The 20,978-nt window shown below is 37.7% G+C and overlaps 1 protein-coding gene and 1 long non-coding RNA gene across 15 annotated transcripts in view; one reads left to right on the forward strand and one right to left on the reverse strand.

Moving 5' to 3' along the window:
• PRUNE2 (prune homolog 2 with BCH domain) overlaps window positions 1–8,795 on the reverse strand; it is a 329,922-nt gene extending 321,127 nt beyond the window's left edge. For all 14 annotated transcript variants that reach the window (XM_056805927.1, XM_056805925.1, XM_056805924.1 and 11 more), the window contains exon 1: window positions 8,420–8,795. In XM_056805927.1, the coding sequence (XP_056661905.1) occupies window positions 8,420–8,455 (36 nt within the window). In that variant the 5' untranslated portion in view covers window positions 8,456–8,795. The remainder of the gene's footprint in view (window positions 1–8,419) is intronic.
• Window positions 8,796–12,324: 3,529 nt separating this feature from the next.
• LOC130455540 (uncharacterized) lies at window positions 12,325–20,225 on the forward strand. The gene is made up of 3 exons (XR_008913585.1): window positions 12,325–12,440; window positions 16,180–16,389; window positions 19,533–20,225. It is a non-coding gene; the product is annotated as an uncharacterized LOC130455540 (long non-coding RNA).
• The last annotated feature ends 753 nt before the right edge of the window (window positions 20,226–20,978 follow it).

Raw genomic sequence — 20,978 nt, forward strand, 5'->3', positions numbered from 1 at the left:
CAAGGGGAAAATATTATATATATATAATGAATACAACAATCAAAATAAAATTCTAAAAAAACTTAATGGCCAAGTTTAGCTCCAAAGATGAGATATTATAAGGCACCTCTTCTCACTGCTTTGTAGAGGTGAAACACTATAAGTGTGGATCATCACATATAATGTCAAAATTTTTCAATATTTAGTTTGTTTTGCTGAACTGCCCCCCCCCCAATCTCTCTCAGCACTCTGGGAGAAAAGAGAATAAAATATTGAAAAATGTAGGTGTTGGGGTTCTTTAAAGACAGCAATAAAATGTTTTGTTTTGTTTTGTTTTAGTGAAAGATTGATCACTAAGTCATTTCCATCAAGTTGAATGATTAAATTTGAATGACTAAATCTCATCACTTTCTTGGGGCTGGTTCTAACAATAGAAGATATTAAGATTGCCAACATTCCTGCTAACATTGGTTAATGCCAAAAATGGCCAGGGTCAAAAAGCTTAGAAGATCTAGTCATTTCCTAAGATAGAAAGATAGCTAGGTCTTTTGATTCCACTAAGAAAACATTTACATAGTGCATTATAATCATCACTTTACGTATAACTTATTTGATCCTTACAACAATCCTATGAAGTAGATGCTGTTATTATCCTCTTTTTACAGCTGAGTAAACTGAGGCCAACAGAACTCAGGTGACTTGCCCAGGGTCACACAACCATAAATATCTGAGGCTGGATTTGAACTCAGGTCTTCCTACTCCCAGCCCCCAACACTAACAACTATACCATGAGCTGCCTCTGCTTAGTATGTGAGTTCAACTTTTCATTACCAATATTCTCCCTGTCCCTAAGGTTCATATCTGCGAAGTCATCTGCGGAGTCATCCTCCAACTCCTCCCTCTCCATTATTCACCCACTATTTTCCATCCAATCAGTTGACAGATTCTACTAATTCAACTTTTTCTACATCTATTTCATCCATCCCCTTCTTTTTACTCACATGGCCACCATCTCAATTCAAACCTTGGTCATCTCTCCCTTGATCTATTGCAAAAAGCATATTAATAGGTTTCTCTGTTTCTAGTCTTTCCCCTTTCTAGTTCACATTCTTCACAACTGCCAAAGTAATCTTCCTAAGTATGATTATTCTGTTCCTCACCTCATAGGCCTTTGGGGACTCCCAGTTGCCTCTAGGACATAATTTAATTCCTTAGTTTAGGATTTAAGATCTATGATCTGGCTCAGCCTGTCTTACTAGCTTTATTTCATATTGTTCCCCCATTATGGACTCCTCCTGATCAGGTAACTACTTGCTAATCCTTGAACTGAACATTCTGTTTCTGGACTCTGTGTATTCCCATAAGACCAGGATTCTTATTTCTGTCTCTCAAAATTCTTCTGCTCATTGGAGAGCTTCAGGAAAATTTCAGAGGACCACTTCTTTTGGATGCTCTGGGAGATATTTTTGATGAGGTATGAGTTGAATTAGTTGGCCATTAATGTCTAATTCTGTAATTCTTATTCTGAATCTTCTACAGATTCCAAAAGCCATCAATGTCCATACTCATCATAGCACTCTATTCTTCCTGCTATCCAAACCATATTTCCTCTCTAATGCCCATCATCCCCACTTACCTCAAAGGAGGAAACTGGGTATCCTTTGAGATTCCCAGGGAAGGAAGGAAATACAACTAAACTGGTCTCTCTGCTTCAGTTCTCTCCCCATTCCAGGTAATTCTCTGCTCAAACAGACCTTCCAAAAGCATACATCTGAAGTCACCCACCAGGTCGCCCAATAAATTCTAGTGGCTCCCTTTTATCTCCAGAATCAAATGCAAAGTGTTCCATTTGGCTTTGAAAAACTGTTTGTATCCAAGCCCTTCCTACTCTTTTCCCTCATCTTCTTATGCCCCCCCCCCATGTGCTCTATAATCTAACACTGGCCTTCTCTCTGTACCTCCCACACAATACTCCATTTCATAACAGCTCATTTTCACTGACTTTACACACTCCTGGAATGTTCTCCCTCCTCTTCACCTGTACTTCCTGGCTTCCCTGGCTTCTTTCAGGATTCAACTCAAATCCTACCTTCAGCCAGAGGCCTTTTCTGCCCCTGCCCCTTCTATTGTCTTTACTCTTAGTTTACTTCCCATCTGTATGTGCTCTGAATGTATCTCATCTATACCCAATTATTTACGTGCTTTCTCTTCCATTAAAAAAGACACCTGCTCCTTGAGGGCAGAGTCTGTGTTTTTGCATTTCTTTGTATTCCCCAGTGATTAGCACAGCATCTGGCATATAGTAAATCTTTAATAAGTATTTGACTGACTGACTGCAAAGTTTTTTTCCCCAAATCTCTTCCACCTTTTTTTTTAACTGGGCTGGTAGGTCATAGTCTCCTTAGTGAGTCTCCCCAACATTATCTGAAGCCTCTTTTGTATTTCCATTCCAGAAGGTCTGGGCAATGCTAAAGATCATTTCAGCCCTCTGGCCTCTTTGATTCCATTAGGGTACTGATGACTCCTCCATCTTCTCTTACCGATTCTCTTTCCATTTTCTATGATGGAAACCAAAATTAAAAAAAAAAGCCTTGTGTACTGTACCCACCCGCATATACAAGCCCCAGACATCCTCTTCAAAGCCCAAAAGACTTTTCAACTCCATCTCAATTTTATACCTTATCTGACCGCCTTATAGTCCCTCTGTCAATGTGACCCTGAAACCAGATTTGTTCTACTCTAATAAAATCGTGGAAGCAATCTTGGATCCACCTCTCTGATCCTCACTCAGAGAGGGAATTTTTTTTTTGCTTTCTCATCTATATGAGAATAGTGCTGCCAACCATCCACTGAGACAGATGACTAGGGTTGTTTCATTGAAAACATAGGATTGTATAAAACGAGACAGTCAAACACTGAGAAACCAAGATCTCCTGCTTACCTATGGGCCCTGCATTCTCTGATCTCCTTTCAGGTTTCCATCTCCTATATCAACCTAGAGTCCACCAATAATCAGAGGCTCTGTAACTGAAACTCTGGTAATTTTATGCCCAGTAATATCATATCTGAAAAGCCTATGATAGCCATTTGACCCCTTGTACAGATTCCAATCTATCTTGCCTATCCAACAGTATCTTTCAGTCCTCTCAGTTGCAGCCTAATCCCTGTATCCAGGGTTAGTCTCTGTTGTACAGTCTTTTAGTCACTTACTCTCATTGGATCTCTCTTTACTTAATTATGAAATAAGGTAGTTGGATTAGAATGCTTTCCAGTTCTAGATTTAGGAACCCAGGAATGCTTAACTTGCCTAAAGAAAGGCTGTTCTGCCAACAGATTTTATAACTCCTCATTTAACCCTTTATTAAATATATCTATTAGTACTTCTTTTTCCCAGGCCCAAATAGGTAAGATCTGGGGCTTTATCACCCTAAAACTTAGAACAGCACCTTGTACATAATAGGCACTTAATTTTTTAAATTTATTTAATTGAATTGAGGGAATATGTTAAAGAATGCAAAAAAGCACCCTTCTTTTACCTAGAACAGAACTCAAAGCATTCCCTTTACCCTGAAGGGATACAAACATAATCTAAAAGTTTTGATTATCTCCCAACAAGGAGCTTACTTCCTCCACCAAGGGCACTTTTAGTAAAATTAAACTCTTTCCCACCCCCAATGAGAAATGTTACTCATTCCTGGAATTGATAGGGTTGAGTCTGAAAGATCAGCTGACCATGTCCAAGGAAATCTACTCTCTTTCTGCTGACCCTAGAAAATAAAAAGGAACATAATCCCCAGATTTCTGATGAGGAAGGCATTGGAAGAATTGTCAATGTAACCTATTCAGGGCAATCTAACAGGCCTGCAATTTGTCTGGTCATTGTCTATACTTCCTAACACTCCTTTCCCAGGCCCTACAACAGTTCCTGCTCAATATGAGAGGGGAAAGGTGAATTGACTTCATGATAATCCAATGGTTACATTCCAATGCCTACCATCAGATATCCCTTCTTTTCTCTCTATTTTTTAATACTCAGCTAAAAGAGAGATAGTGTCATATAGTGAAGTTGCACAGAAAGCCAGCCTTTGACTCAGAATATCTGAGTTCAAATATATCTGCTTGCCACTATGGATATGCCAGGCCAAACAAAGATATATAGGTGCATTTTCTGCTTTATAACTCTCTTATATATCCTGGAAGAAGTGTTCATGCAATCAGCTTCTACTCCATTTGGCTGCTCTCTGGAATCCTGGTGCTACCAGGTGGCCTGATAAATAGAACACCAAATTTGGAGTCAGGAAGACTTGAGTTCAAATCCTGCATCAGGCAGTTACTAACTGAGTGATCCTGGAAAATAACCTGATCTCTCAACCCCAGTTTCTTCATCTCTAAAGTTGGGATGATAACAGCACTTTCTTCACAAGGATGTTATGGGGACCAAATGAGATTAATTCCAACCTGAACAAGGCAAGAAAATCAGATTACTTACCTATACTTAATCTAGTATAAAACAAAAAAAAAATACACCAGACTCAATAATATACAGAAAATCCAAAGAGAAACTACAGTAAGTGACTTCTTCCACCCACCCTAAAACCGTATAAAAAGTCATCCAGAAACCCAGAGGAAATATAAGGAGTGGAAGTTGGAAAGCCAGCAGAAAGAGTAACATCTACTAAAACTTATTTCTTGTTTCCCCTAGTAATCTACTAGTCAAATACTGCCAGGTCTCTGGGGTGAGTTTGATTTCAAGTTTCTTTTCTGTCACTTAAAATCTGTGTGACTTACAGCTAGTTATTCAGTCTCTCTGGGCTTAAATTTCCTTATCTATAAAATAGCTTTATTAGTATATGGCTGTTATGGAATACTATTGCACCTCAAGAAATGACAAGCATGTTAATTTAGAGAAAATATGGAAAGACCTACATGAAAATATGATGAATGAAATGGACAGAACCAAGAGAACAGTATATTCAAGGAAAGAAATGTTCTTTGTAGAATGACTTAGTGTGTTTTATCTCCAGAGAAACAACTGATACAGAAATAAGTAAGATGTAGGTTTATATGATGCCTTCTCTAATGCAGGGGAGGAGAGGGAGTGAATTAACTGAATATCTTAAGATTTTAAATGTCCAAAACAAGTAAATTTATTTTAAAAAGAAGATAGTTATGCTACTTACTTCATAGGGTTATTGTGAAGAAAGTTCTTTGGCAACCATAATATTCCAAAGAAGTATGCTATTGCTATTATTATGTCTTTTCTCCCTGGTTAGGGTGGCAAAGTCTGAGAGTTCCTAACAAGCTGATCTTGGAAATTCAATCAATCCCAAAGATGAGAATGGCAATACCACATTTGGCCCAGATTTCAGAAATATTTTTACAGGCATCCCCATGTTTAATTATCTAACTTATTGCTAAGATTTTGTAATTTCAAGATTTGGTGTTTGTAATTTGCATTTGTTAGCTCAGGTGGTGAGTAGTTTACTCCTTGGGTGAGCTGGGTGTTTGAGTGAAGAACATTAACTATTTCAGGCCATTAGAATCTCAATTGTTTCATAAAGCAGTCATTTAAGACAGTTCCTATACAACGTAAACACGACCAATCAATTGAATGAAGGAGGAAGCAAATACTTGCTTGGTATTATTTAGGAAGAACCTGTATAAAACAGTTAAAATATAAGAAATTATAAGAGCTACCATTTCTATAACACTTTACACACATCCTTTCATTGATCTTCATAACCATGAGATAGATTCTAAAAATATCATTGTCATCCTCATCTCATAGATAAGGAAAATAAAGTTCAGGGAGTTCAAGTGAACAAAAATCTAAGGCAGGATTCAAACCCAGGTCTTTGCTGATACCAAGCCTAGTATGTTATTCACTATGGCACAATGACTTTAAAGAGTAGATAGTGTAGTATAAACAAATTCTCAACATGTATCTACCTGATTACTAAGTTGAAAATGTATACAACATATAACTTTTCCTTGATATCTCTCAAGGCCAAATTAAATACACAAATCCCAATTTTTAAGGGATATTTGTCATGAGCCTGATTTATCTCCAAAACTTTAACCAATAAACTTTCCTAGTAAAACATCTTGGATATTACATATTAATTTCAAATTCCATAACTGAAACAATTTCATATATCAGTGGGAACATTATGATTAAAAAGCATAATGGACAGATACATGCTTGCTAGATTCACAATGAAATGGAATGGTCTTGTCTATAGCATAATTAAGAGAAACTTACTTTTTTAAAAGATAGAAATTAATAGTAATTTTATTTGGGGGTGAGACAACCAAATGGAAATTCACTACTATAATATCAAGCCATTGTTCATTTAACGAAAGAATATGACAAATCAATTTAAACACTCCTCTAAAAATCCTGTTCTTAAATTGAGTTTTTCTTTATTTCAGAAACTGGCATTCAGAAGAAAAAGACTTAAAATTTGAATTCACTAAAAGAGAAATTTCTTAATTACCCCCAGATTACCTGGTTCATAAATATTTAAATTCCCCTAACATTCCCCCAAACTATATTTGAGTTGAGTACAGGTATAGAACTAAATTATTTCCCCTTGTATTTATAATTGCCTCCTACTATATTATAAAAATAAATTAATTCAAGTCAACAAACATCAACTGAGTGCCTGTTATACAGAAAAAATTTTGTTTCCCACTTTCACAAATAACTACTGATTATTCTAATTAGTTAATATATAAGAAATAACTATTTTATCCTTACAGGAAGTTAAGGTGGTGGGGAAACAGAAAATTTCTAAAATTAGTTAATTTCCAAAATATAATACCTTCCTTGGACACTGATGGTGAAAATGAAGGGATCATTAACAGTTACAAAAGTGGTCACAGTCTCATAGTTTTAGAATCCCACCCAAACCACTTCACTTTAGAGCTATAAGGAATAAATTGACAAAAAAAAGATAAATTTTTTATCTAGAATTAAATAATTTCAACGATTTTAAAAAAGATATAGTACTTACAGTTAGAGTATTATAAGAAGCATGTGTCTATTTGCATTGTAAAGCTAGAATGTAAAACATTTCCAGACTCTTACCAGCACTTCCTTCATTGTGTGCAAGTAAATGAGTTACAGTAATAACCCAGAAAATTTCCTGCCACATGATTCAGACGTCACCCTTAATGTAGAATTTAGTAGCTGAGCTTCTATGAAAACTTAAAGGTTAAAGGCATCATAAATTATGCATTTTCTCCTGTGCCATACCATAAAAAGTGCTTTCACTGTCAGTTAAAGATATTGCTTTCAAATGGACACTATTACACTGTTTGTGTGTCTCTAAACAAAACATCCTCATTGCATTCATTAAAGTTCAGTAAGTGAAAGGAGTAGATTCCTCCATATTTTACTACTATTTTTTAGAAATTTAAAACACTTTTGAACAGAAAATTGATCAAATTAGTTATTGCAGAATATGTGTCAGTAATCAAAGTGAGCACTAAAATGAACATGCTTGAATCCTAGATTGATAGAAGCAAGGGCTGTAGTTTAAGTAGTCTTTGTTTAGTCTTATATGAAAGAGATGAGGCCAGATACAAATCCTACACCACTGGCAACAGTTGTGGTTTTTCTCCTTCAGTTACTGCCCTAATTTATATAGTTGGAGGCAATGGTCACACATAAAGTCAAATAAGAAATGCACACATTACAAACTCCTCAACTTCAACACAATCTGTTAGCAGTCCTTTGGCTAACATGTTCAATTCCATATACTCTACTTCTCTTAGTGTATCTACTTTCCTATTTGATTTTGCCACAAATCTGGAGTTATGTTTGTATGGTGTTTTCTCTATTCTCTTATGTAACTGCACATTCTGAATTTGCAAGAATGCTGTATGTCCTAAAGCTTAATGCTGTCCTGTTTTCCTAGTGAAAACACACAGGACACTTTAAGTGCATAGGAACCACTGACTGTATTCTGGGCCTCTGCATACTTCCCTTTTGCCAGGAGAGCAAGCCAAAAACAAACTACCAAAACTTCAATCACGAAATGACTACCTGCTGAGTGATCCCTTGTCTATTTCGGGCAATGAATGTCTTTGGACAGGTTCTCTGGAGGATGGACCAAACTTCCTTGAAGATATTCCTCCGCCACAATAAACACACACTAGACAACCACCCCACTACAACTAGGGTGGGCTTGCGATTAAGTTGAAAAGTTACTAGCTCTCCACTTCAGTACCCTCCCTACCCCTCCCCACCACCTCTCTCTCTCTCTCTCTCTCTCTCTCTCTCTCTCTCTCTCTCTCTCTCTCTCTCTCTCTCTCTCTCTCTCTCTCTCTCTCTCTCTTTCTCTCTCTCTCTCTCTCACACACACAAACACACACACACACACACACACACACACACACACACACACACACACACTCCAGCCTACCCTCAACTCACCAGTTTGGATTTGGCTCGTTGCAAAAATTCTTCCATGATGTTAGGGGGAAAGGGGAATCCTTTGGAAAAGCAGAAAAGGGGGTGGACAGGGATGGGCTATAGTGAGGTGAATTAAGGAAAAGTTCCACGCACTAACGGGGCAGGGGGGAAGGGGGGAACAGGAGGATGGGCGCAGCAGGAGCTGTGTTACCTCCTGCTGCTGCTGCCTCTGCTGCTTCAGCCTCTCTCCCCTCTCCTTATTCCCCCTACACCCTCCCCGCAGCCCAGCCTGGATGGACTCGGGTTGGCCCGTCTTTCCCAAATAAGGAAAGTGGGTGTGACACCCGGGAGCCCCAGCTAGAGTCTTGCATGCTCTCGGGCACGCGCTTTCCCCTGAGGTTTGGGGGTGGGTGGAAGGGTGGGAGGGCCAAGACTTGTCGGCCAATCGTAGGACCAGGCTACAGCAGGCTGACGTCGCTCAGCAAAAGATACTGCAACCATGGACAGCGCCCAAAAGTGAGGGCCAAGGGCTGGGGGCTGCTGCGGAGAGCTCTGCAGCAGCTGCAACCAGCCACTGTCTGAGAGAGGGAGGGATGGGGTGGAGGTGGAAGTGGGGGTGGCGGGAGAGGAGAAGCAAGCACAGAATGCTCTCACCCAGCCAGCGCCTGGCCAGCTGACTGGCACTGGTACAGAGAGCTACAGCTAAGATTCAGTGAAGGTGTCTCCGCAGGGTGGACAATTAGGTTCGCTCCGCTGGGCTAGACTGCTACACGGAGCTCTTAAAGGAGGCAATACCTCCATTGAATTAGGGAGAATACCCGCAAAATAGCAACAACAATACAGCAGGACCAAAGAGTTGTTCTCCGACTCTGAACTGCTGAGTGTGACACCCCCAAGACCTCTCTAGCCATCACGAGTTCTGTTTCTCTCAAATCAGAATTTAGACTCAATGTTTTCTACATGCGCCAGCCCCTCTTACTTCAAACCTTGCGTTTATGGCATCTTTGAATGATAATAACATTTATATAGTGCTACTAGGTGTATTATCTCATTGGAGTCTCATAACAACTAGTAGTGTCCCCATTTTACAGAAAAGAAACTTAAACTCTTAGAGGTTGTGACTTACCGATGACCACACCTTGAGCAAACATCAGAAATAGCATTCAAACCCAGGTCTTCCATATTCCAAGTTCAACATCCTAGCCACTACACCAGCTGCCTCTTTGAGAAGAAGAGATTGATGAATATTGAAGGAGCAAATCTTCCCTTGAGTTTGGTGTGCACACTTCTTGTAGAGGTAAAGTAGCCCAAGGAAAAGAAGTGGGCAGAGTTTACAGGTGTAATTTAAGCAGATTTTTGAAAACTGAGCTCAAGGCTTACATTCAGCTGATGAGAAGTGCGGAAGCTGCGGATTGTTTGATGATATCACCTTGGCAATTAGAATGCACTTTCCTTGCTGACTTGAGTAATCTAAAACCATCCTAGCAAAATAAGTATTTCCTCAGCCCTTGAAACTGTAAAGTTGTTGATAATTCGAGTTACAACAAACCAGACAATGCTCTAATAGTCCCCAGGACACATTGCCCATCTTATACTGCTTGACAACTTAGAGAAAGGGGGGAGGGAACTATTTTTGTTTCCTTGGGCTTTAGAATTTGACCATTTATTTTAAGTACTCTATTAACATGGGCCTCAGTTTCTACATCCAAAAAGAAAAAGAGCATTGACTTGAAAGGCTTCCCAAGGTACCCTTCCAGGTCTAGATCCATGATTCAATGAGATTTAGTGATTCCTTCAATTAGATACAAAGCCCTCTTCAAAAATCTCAGAATTCACCTCTTCTGTGAAGTCTTTCTATACTGGCACCCAGTAGCATCCTCTTCTACCAACAATTAATGCCCCCATCTTCCCCTCTAGGTCTTGTGGATATCACTGCTCAGTTAGTATGTTAGTATGGCTGTTAATGGCATTCCTGTTTTATAGAGTTTTTATGTTTCTCTGACAAAAAAATACCAATTATGTAAATAATAGCTTTGTTCACATCAATTAACAGCTCTTTCCATTGCAAATGAACACATCAACATGAGTTCCAAGTCTTAACTCCTTCAAGACTCCAAATATTAAATGATTCCTCTTTCAAAACAAACAACAAAGCAACTCTCTCTATTTTGGCCAGTGGTGTTACCAATATTATTGACTCCAGGGCTCAAAATCCCAGAGCCAATTTTGACTTCTCTCCCCTTCCCCTTGCCATATTTCCTTAGAGGCTTCTCAAATACATCTTAAATATCTTTTCATTTTCAGTGTCTTCACATGATTAAAGCCCTTATCATCTCACCTTTAGAATATTGTTTTCCTCAAATATGGCTTTCAAGTTGTATCCCTGCCTTTATGAGCCTTCCCTACTAATCTAGCCTAATAATTTTCTTAAAATGTTATTTGGATAACCTCTTTCCTCTCTACTCAAAAACTTTCAAAGGTTGCCCACTCCTCCCTCTCCTTCATCATACCATATTCCCTCATTCGCTGCATTCCTTTGCTGAGGAGTTTAAAATACATTTAATCTTTTCTATTTCTGGTACTGTTAACATTGTTTGAACCCTTATCACTTCATCCTCAGATTATGTTTACAGCCCTTTAATTGTTCTTCCCCCCCCCCTTTAGGCTCTCTCATTTCTGATTCATCCTATATGCTGCCACCATATTAATTTTCTTAATACACTACTTGGATCAGTTCACTCTTCTGCTCAAAGCCTTTCAGTGTTTCTCTATAGCCTATAAGGTAGAGGTCAAATCTTTATGCTAGATTTCAAGGTCTCCTGCAACATCACCTCAAACCACTTTTCTAAGTTTAGCTTATTTGCTAAGATAAACCCTTTGCCCTACTCACTAGCCACTGAATTATATAGGGGACAATGAAGAGACCAGTAGATTCACAAAAGATTAGGATTTGATTACTGTTTCTGATATTTCTTTGACCTTGGACTTTTTTCCCTTTTTGTATCTAAGTGTCTTCATCTGGGAGCCAGCTTTGTATAGGATAAAGTGCTGAATATGGAGTCAAAAATTTAAGTATCTGAATCCTGTCTCAGATACTTACCAGATATGTGGTCATGGGACCATTATTTAACTTTTATGGTTCTCAATTTCTTCACCTGTAAAAACCAGAGTGATAATTCCTATAGTAATTTAGCAATAGTAGGGACTGGATAAAGTTTGTTGATTGATAGAATAGATAATCTGTAAGGTCCTTTACAGCTCTATATCTCGGGGATGCTTTCCCAGCCTCATGTCTTTGCTCATGTCATTGCTTTGCCCTAAGAGTACTGTATCCCATGCCTCCTCACTACCTACTCCCACTCTAGCTTTCTCAATTCTACTAATCTTTCAAGGTCTATCTCAAATCCCACTTCTTCCCTTTATGTGAAGTATTCCTTAACCAACTTCTGGAGGTTTTCTTTTCCTCATTTGAACACCTAAAATATTACTTTTCCATGAGCCTCACTTAATAACTTATCACTTAATTTGCCTTTCTTGCTAAGTAGCTTTTCATTGGATCATTTATTTTGGAGTGGAAAAGAAACTCAGAAGATACCTAGTATAATCCTTCATTTTATAGATGAGGAAAGAGGCTCAAGGTCATACAGTTTAATAGCAACAGATCTGGGACCAGATCTTCCATCTCCTGCATTTACTGTGAATCTTCCCTATGGTATTGTCAATTCCATGAGGAAAGGAATCTTGATTTCTATTTCTAAATATCTCCTCTTGTATCTAGCACAGTATCGTGAATTTAGTATTTGTTTGATTAAAAATTTGCATACAAGCATGCCCATCCATATTCAGAACTTCTGAGTCTACCATCATAAAAGTCTGTTCCATCACAATCACACTGACTAGGATACTCAGAAGCCTATCTAGGTAAATAGGTAGTAAGTAGAGTGGATAGTGATGGACTTGAAGTCAAGAATATTTGAGTTTGAATCCAGTCTCAGATATGTATTAGCTGTGTAATCCTGGATAAAGCATTTATTCTCAGAAGGTAGGTTTCTTAATCTGTAATAAAAAGATAATAATAGGGTCTATATCCCAGAGTTGTTAGGAGGATAGAGATATTATAAAGTGTTCTATAAACTTTAAAAGCACTAAATAAATGCTACCTATTACTGTTGTTAGGTCAAGCCTACTTCACCAAGGAAGCTCTCAATTCATATTCCTTTTCCCTTTTTCTTATGAAAGAATTCTACTAAAATGTTTGCATTATTCGTGGGAACATAGACTAAGTGCTCAGTGCCTCACTTCCCTCATTTTACAGATGAGAAAACTCAGAACTAGAGATCTAGTGACTACACAAGGTCAAGACTAGATCCAGGATTTGAACCCTAGCCCTATAGTTCTTTTTTTTAAACACTTACCTTCCATCTTAGAATCAATATTGTGTATTGGTTCCAAAGGAGAAGAGCGGTAAGGGCTAGGCAATGAAGGCTAAGTGCCTTGCCCAGGGTCAGACAGTTAAAAAGGATCTGAGGCCAGATTTGAACATAGGACCTCCCCTCTCTAGGCTTGACTTTCAATCCACTGAGCCATCTAGCTGCCCCCCTTGGTTGTTAATCCAATATTCTTTCTACTACTCTAAACTGTTATCTTTATGTCAAAATGTGTCACACTTTTTTAAACAGAGCAATAACTGTATCTATGAGGAGAGTGGCATCTGCTGATTCATCAAATTGTTCTGTTTCTGTATTAACACCTTTATATTGACTATATTTAGAAAAGGTCTGTTGGTTTCATCTTTCTCATTTGCTGCTTTCAAAATATGCCTCTTTTAAGTGATCCCACATAAGAAGAAACATGTACCTTTTACTGATACTAAATTTGGTATTCATACAAGGATAGGGTTTGTTTTTTCTTATTTTAAGTATGAGATATTAAAATAGTATCCATGGACATTTGACTCTTAAGCAACAATTTAACCCCATGTTTTTTATCTCCTTGGTGGATAACTGCTGCCTACACTGACAGTGCCAAAAAATCTCATTTTTTTCTCCATCTTGATAAGCATGTTGCCTGCATCAATTTTTTAAAGCTAGACTTCACAAGTCCAGGGACTCCTTTATGAATTCCCTACCTGTATAGTGCTGGTGTATATGAAATGATGGAAGAAAGGAAGGTTATTTGAATTGTTAAAATCTATATTAGTGGAAAGCAATGCCTCGATTCACTTGAAAGAACATGTTGAGATTTGAATGCCTAGACTTTGAATAATAGTGTTCGGGCATGCTATACTTCAGTCATTTCTGGGAACTGGAGACATCTTGTACAACACTGAATATAATTTGAAAGGTCACCAGAGGGATAGGACAAGATGGTTAGCTCTATGAGTCATCTTTCAAATGAAGCAGTGGCCATAATATCTAGCTTCATTGCTATGAAAGCTCCTTAGAATTAAGTTTTTTACTTAGCATCTTGGTATAGTGGAAAGAATTGGGTTTCAATTTCTGCAAGATATGAATGACAGTATAGATTACAATCAATCTTTATTGACAATGGAAAGGAAGGGAATAAGTATTCATGTAACACATACATAAAGGCATTGTGCTAAACACTTTATAAATATCTCATTTGAAATCCCACAACAACTCTGCAAAAAAGGTTCTTTTATTATCCTAATTTTACAGTTGGGGAAACTGAGGCAGACAGAGGTTAAGTGACTTGCCCAGAGTCACATAGCAAGTAAGCATCTAAAGTCAGATTTAAGCTTAGGTCTTTCTGACTCCAGGCTCAGTGCTCTATCCATTGCACCACCTAGCCACTTTTTACCTAGATTAGGTTGAGCTGAGCTTCTCTTCCCTCCAGACTACTTCATCTCTAACTTTGGAACACAGACTCCACAAAAAACTAAAGTGAGTCATTCAAGTTTTTCTGGATTCAAATTCTGACACTTTTTACTTTTTGTTTCCTTTTAATAAACTCCATTTAGTGTTCATGAGAAATGAGTGAATTCTCTACCTCATGGAATCCCCAAATTATTTCAAAACCCAGCTCAAATGTTACCTCCTACACAAGGCCATACTCCATCCTCCCAATATCTGGTGCCTTTCTTCCATCTCTGGAAATTATTTTGTATTTACTTTTCTATGGTCATGTTCTCCACACAATAGAATGTAAGGTGCTTGGAGGAAGAGACTCTTTCATTTTTTACTTTGTTTCCCCACTGCCAGCCACATAAGAGATACATACTGAATTAAATTGAAAATTATGCCACATTTGGAATGAAATGCTTTAGTTTCAAATCTCAGGTGTGTCACTTAATGCCTATGTGACCTTAGACAAGTCACTTAACCTTGCTGGTCCTCAATTTCCTCATTTGTAAAATTAGGAGATATAACTAGTTGACTTCTTTTTTTCTTCAAGTAATTCATGGAATTCTTTATTTTTGTATTGGGAGTATTTATTTAATTAATTAATTTAGAATATTTTTCTATGATTACAAGATTCGTGTTCTTTCCCTGTCCTCCCCCAAACCCCTCCCATAGCCCATGTGTAATTCCTCTGGCTTTTACCTATGTCATTGATCAAGACCTATTTCCATATTATTGATATTTGCACTAGGGTGATCATTTAGAGTCTACATCCCCAATCATATCACCATTGACCCATGTGATCAAGCAGTTGTTTTTCTTCTGTGTTTCTACTCCCACAGTTCCTTCTCTGGATGTGGATAGTGTTCTTTCTCATAAGTCCCTCAGAAATGTCCTGGGTCATTGCATTGCTGCTAGTTGAGAAGTCCATTACATTTGATTATGCCACAGTGTATCAGTCTTTGTATACATTGTTCTCCTGTTTCTGCTCCTTTCATTCTGCATCAATTCCTGGAGGTCATTCCAGTTCCCATGGAATTCCTCCAGTTCATTATTCCTTTGAGCACAATAGTATTCCATCACCATCAGATACCACAATTTGTTCAGCCATTGAAGGGCATCCCCTCATTTTCCAATTTTTTGTCACCACAAAGAGCGCAGCTATGAATATTTTTGTACAAGTCTTTTTCTTATTATCTCTTTGGGTTACAAACCCAGCAGTGCTATGACTGGATCAAAGGGTAGGCAGTCTTTTAGCACCCTTTGGGCATTAACTAGTTGACTTCTAAAGTCCTTTCAAATTTTGAATCCTATGTATCCAGTTCTCTCTTTCCCCAGGAAAAAAAAATAGACAGTGATAAGTCAGGTTTTCCATACATTATTTCTTCATGCATAAGCCATACTCAATGTCCAAAATAATAACCAGTTTAGACATATAGTATAAATTCAGCATAGAGATTTGTCTTAGGAGGCCACTATTACAGGTAGAAGAGAATTTTTTTCTTTTTTTAATTTAGAATATTTTTCCATGGTTATGTGATTCATTATCCCCCCCCCTCCCTCTCCTCTCCCAGAGCTGACAAGCAATTCCACTGGGTTACACATGCATGTATCATTGTTCAAAACCTATTTCCATGTTATTCATATTTGCAATAGAGTGATCTTTTAACACCCTAATCATATTCATACTGAGCTACATGATCAATCATGTTTTTCTTCTGCATTTCTGCTCCCACGGTTCTTTCTCTGGATGTGGGTAGTGTTCTTTCTCATAAAATCATCTGGATTTTCCTGGGTCATTGAATTGCTGCTAGTAAAGCCTATTTCATTTGATTGTGTTATAATGTATCAGTCTCTGTGTACAATGTTCTCCTGGTTTGACTCCTTTCACTCTGCATCAATTCCTAATGGTCTTTTCAGGTCACATGGAATTCCTCCAGTTCATTATTCCTTCCGGCATAATAATATTTCATCACCATCAGTTTGTTCAGACATTCCCCAATCAAAGGGCAGCCCCTCATTTTCCAATATTTTTGACACCACAAAGAGCAGAAGAGAATATCTTAATTAAAAAGAGAGGTGGAATTGACCATCAAAAACCATGAATTGGATAGAATGAACAGGAAGAAGGTAAGAGACTTGCTGACCAGCTTTACTACCCTTCCCAATTTACTCTCTACTAGATATGGGCTACTTCCTATCCTTCACCAACACCTATTCCTGCACATGTTAGCCACAGTTATTTTCATAACCAAAAGAAAGTCCAGAGTTATTGATACAAAAGGATAAAATGTATGTCTAAGACATTGTTTGACTTACAAGATTCGATCAAAATGACTCTGATGAAGGTCAAGCCTATACAGAAATATTTGATCTTTTTCTACAATTAAGAAAGAAGGAATAAATCCAAGGACTTTCCTTTCAGCAAGAGGAGAAATGACAGTGTTAGAAATACTCCATACTGCTTTACATCTACTCTGTCCCCAAAGTAAAAATGAAATAGATTGAATTTTCCTAGTTAATCCTCCCCAAAGAAACCATGAGAAATGGATGCTGATGGTCACCCTAGAACTCACAGAACCATAACCATAGTGTGTCATAGTGGGTAGAATGCTAGGGTTGGAGTCTGGAAGACTTGGGTTCAAATACCACATGTATCTCTTAATAGCTGTGTCAAGAAGTTACTTATTGCTTTAGGTCCTCAATTTCCTATTCTATAAAATGGGAATAATTAGATCTATAGTACCTACCTCACAGAGTTGTTGCATTTCATTTGATATCTTTGCAAACCTTAAAGTACTATACAAAAGTCATTTACTATTTTATTTACTGGAAGTGGTCCCTTAAACAACAGCCATCCATAGCATTTGGTTTCCTATGGATATTATCATGGATCTCTTGGGAACTCAGCCTAGTGTTCACATTTTAGGGGTTAAAGTATACCAGAGAAATAATAGTATGAAATTACTTTTTATCACCCCTTACAGGACCGTATCTACATTCCACATAACTCAGGAGCTCAAGTTTGAAATAGAAGCCCTGCTATCGAGTCCTGGAATATTCATGCAAAATGTCATTGTGTTTTTAAAATCTCCCTTCAGTCCAACACCAATTCTAGGAAATGGAATTAGCAACTGGGGAGGTGCCATATCCTTAGCAAAGATTACCAAGCAGGGAACAAGAATCTATTCTGAACACATACCTCATTTTAGGGATAATAGATGATTGTTATAAATGTTTTTGCCTTGAGTTTTATCTAGTTGAAACGCATAACTGACAAATAAATAAACAAAAACATAGAAAAGTGACTGCCTGGTGAGATGGTACAAAAGTTATCCCAACCACTCAGGTATTTTAGCATAGTAGTTTGAGGATGGAAAGCAGGGATGCTTTAAAATTTTTAAAGGAACATTATATAATTAGCAAGACCAGAAGCTCAAGTTAGTATCATAGACATCTACATACATATTGATATGTGTATATTTCATGGATATATGAGTGCACAGATATTTTTACATGTATGTGTATTTATAAAGCAATAGTATAACCTCTGAAAAAGAATAGAGGGTTGGATTTGGTAGGGGATATAATTTGTTCCTTAGAGGACTTTTCATGATCAATCTCTTCTCTTCATCACCATCTCAATCACTAACTGGTTTTCAAATCTTTAGTCTTCAAAATATATGCAAACTTTTTTGCATAGGAAAACTGATTTCTCAGGACTCCTTGGCCCTTTCATCATTTTGCCTAAGAAAACAAATAATAGTAAAGGCAAGGTGCAAGATTGTTGATTAAGGGATCATTTCCAGTAATTCACTCCATGGGCTTTTGAAATAATAACAATAATGATAGCGGCCATTTACATAATGTCTGATGGTTGGCAAAGCCCTTTACATATACTAACATATTTGAACTTCACAACAATCCATGATCTAGATTCTATTATCATCCTTATGTTAAAGTGTCATTAAGGTTATGGTTGAAAAGTCCTAGATTTGGAATCAGAAGACCATGTTCAAATCTCATATGTTTCCTAAATATAATTTGGGCTAGTCATTTCACTTCCATAGCCCTCAGTTTCCTCATCTGTAAAATTAGGAAATTAGACCAGATTATATCTAAGATTTCTTCCAACTCTAAATCTATGGTCCTAAGAAACTGAAGTTCATAGAGGTTGTGACACAGCTAGTGTTAGAGATATGAAATGTGCCATACGTTGGCTACATGAAGGGGTAACAGATATTTTCTTCATCATTCAAAAGGCAATAACTAGAGGGGCAATTCCCTTTTAGTAACTCTTGACTCAGGCTGCAGATGGGCATTCTACTAAATGAAACAATTTGCAACCTATATAAAATGAGAATTATTGTTGGATGAAAGAAGTGATGAAAAAGGTTCTTTAAAATAATCCACTAAATATATATCTGCTGAAATTGCATTTTCCATTACTTAAATATTTACTTATGCAAATGTGCTGATTCAACACTGAATAATTAAAAGAGATCAGACTACACTCTTTGAATGTAGAATTTTAAATTACAGTGCAAAGAAAGATAAAGGGAATAATAGGTAGGGCTAATGCCCCAAAATGTGTTCCTTGACTGGAAACCACCACCATCTGGACCTAATATTCTACTATATAACCTTATAGTCTTTGTATTAATAATTTACCTTCCTGAGAAGTCTGTTTGCTGCAAAGTAGCTAAAGTGATGGACAGGATGATCTAGGCTAAAATCCTGCCTCTGAATTTTACTGTGTGTCTCTGGGAAAGTTACATAAGGTCTCTGAGCCTAAAACTTCCTCAGCTCTAAAATGGAGATAATAATCCTTGTGATACCTTTCATAGAGCTATCTTGAGGTTCATAGGTGATATGTAAGGAGGAACTGCCAATGAAAGCCCAGTTCTGGAAGCATGCACAATAAGCTCTGCCACGTCACAATAACCAAGCCACGTCACCGGTTTGGGGAATTCTTCTGGAAATGCATGACAACATGAGACATAGGGGGCAGTTCAGAGAATGAGCAGATTTTCTATGACTTCTTGCTATCCATTTAATGGCTAAGATTAGACTTTTGGTGTGGTGCGCATACCAAAGGCAGTAACTGACTCAACAAAACTCCACTTTCCCTAATGAGAGGGAAGACATGAACCTCTGGTGAGCTTCTGGTGGGGGCTTCTGACTGTCTATACCACCTGATCACCATGAAAACTGAAACACATGGCACTGCTGTTTTTCTCTCTCTTATGTTTCAACACTCTTTCTTCTCTCAGGTGAAGGAGAATGAAAAGTCAGAAGAATCACCCCAGGGACAGGCCAGTGACAGGAGTTCATGCCAGAAGCTACCCTAGCCAGCTCGAACCAGACCAGCACTGGATCCACCTGACAGCCAAGACACCATCCACTGAAAGCAAAGGAACAATGCATTCTTTGGCTCTGCCACCCCGGAAGTGATCTTGGGGATGGAAATGTTTGTAGCAAGCTTCTTCAGTTTGAGTCCACTATCCCGAGGGACTAAGGTGGTAGAGAGGAGAATGTTCCCAGACTTGGGAGGATATTGGGGTATTTTTGTTCTTGCTGCATCGTGTCAGTAAATATCTCTTTGTAAAAACTACTTAATGTTCATTAGTTACTAGTGATTCATTATCAAGAAGATAGCAAATGATCAAGTAATATCAGGGTGTTGAGCACTGGCAAAAAATATCAGAAGAATACATTAGATGGGGAGTTGAGCTGACTGCATTAGAAAGATACCCTATGGGGTAGGTTGGTGGCTCAGTGAATTAAGAGCCAAGCCTAGAGACCTGAGTCTTAGATTCAAATTTGGCCTCAGAATCTTCCTAACTGTGTGACCTTGGGCAAGTCCTTTAATCCCCATTGTCTAGCCCTTACTGCTCTTCTGTCTTGGGACCAATGCACAGAATTGATGTGTAAGGTTTTTTTTAATCCTTACTTTCTCTCTTAGAATCAATACTAAATATTAAAATAAAATACTAAAATTAAAATTAAAAATACTAAATAAATACTAAATATCCTGTCTCCAGGACTGGCTCTCAATCCTCTGAGACACCCAACTGCCCCCAGGATTTATTTTTTTAAAAGAAAGAAAGAAAAGAAAGATGCCCTAGCCTATAGATCCCTAAGGATGATATGAAACTGAGTTCTGATCACCCCATCCACTGGCTAATCAGAATTGAGGCTGAGAAAGTAAATTGCAGAGCCGATAAAGACTACATATATAAAGTGTTGCAAACCTTAAAATTCTATAAGTTATTTATTATTATTATGTTTATTATATTATTTATGTAATTCTATATTACATATAATATATTTTTCATATTATTATATTTATTATTATGTGTTATTTATTATTAAATGTGATCCTCCTAGAAAATAAAATTGAAATTACTAACATCTTAGTATGAATTAATTTACCCAGCCACTTCCTTTTGATACAGGAAGAGTTCAGAAGAAGAAGAAGCCAGATACCTCAGGTTCAGGTTTGGGAGAGGTTTACTAAAAAGGGACAAGAGGAAATATACTGGATACATCATAGAGATTTAAAGAAGCTTGGAGGCCATTTAGTTCCACCCCTCTTATTTTATATCTGAGTAAATCGATGTCCAGGGGAGTTAGTTGAATTTCCAAAGGTTACATGGGAAGTTAACATCAGTGATAAAATTTCAACCTAGATCCTCTGACATTAATGCCGATATTCT

The sequence above is a fragment of the Monodelphis domestica genome, chromosome 7 (assembly GCF_027887165.1).
Source record: "Monodelphis domestica isolate mMonDom1 chromosome 7, mMonDom1.pri, whole genome shotgun sequence".
In the NCBI taxonomy this organism is placed as follows: domain Eukaryota; kingdom Metazoa; phylum Chordata; class Mammalia; order Didelphimorphia; family Didelphidae; genus Monodelphis; species Monodelphis domestica.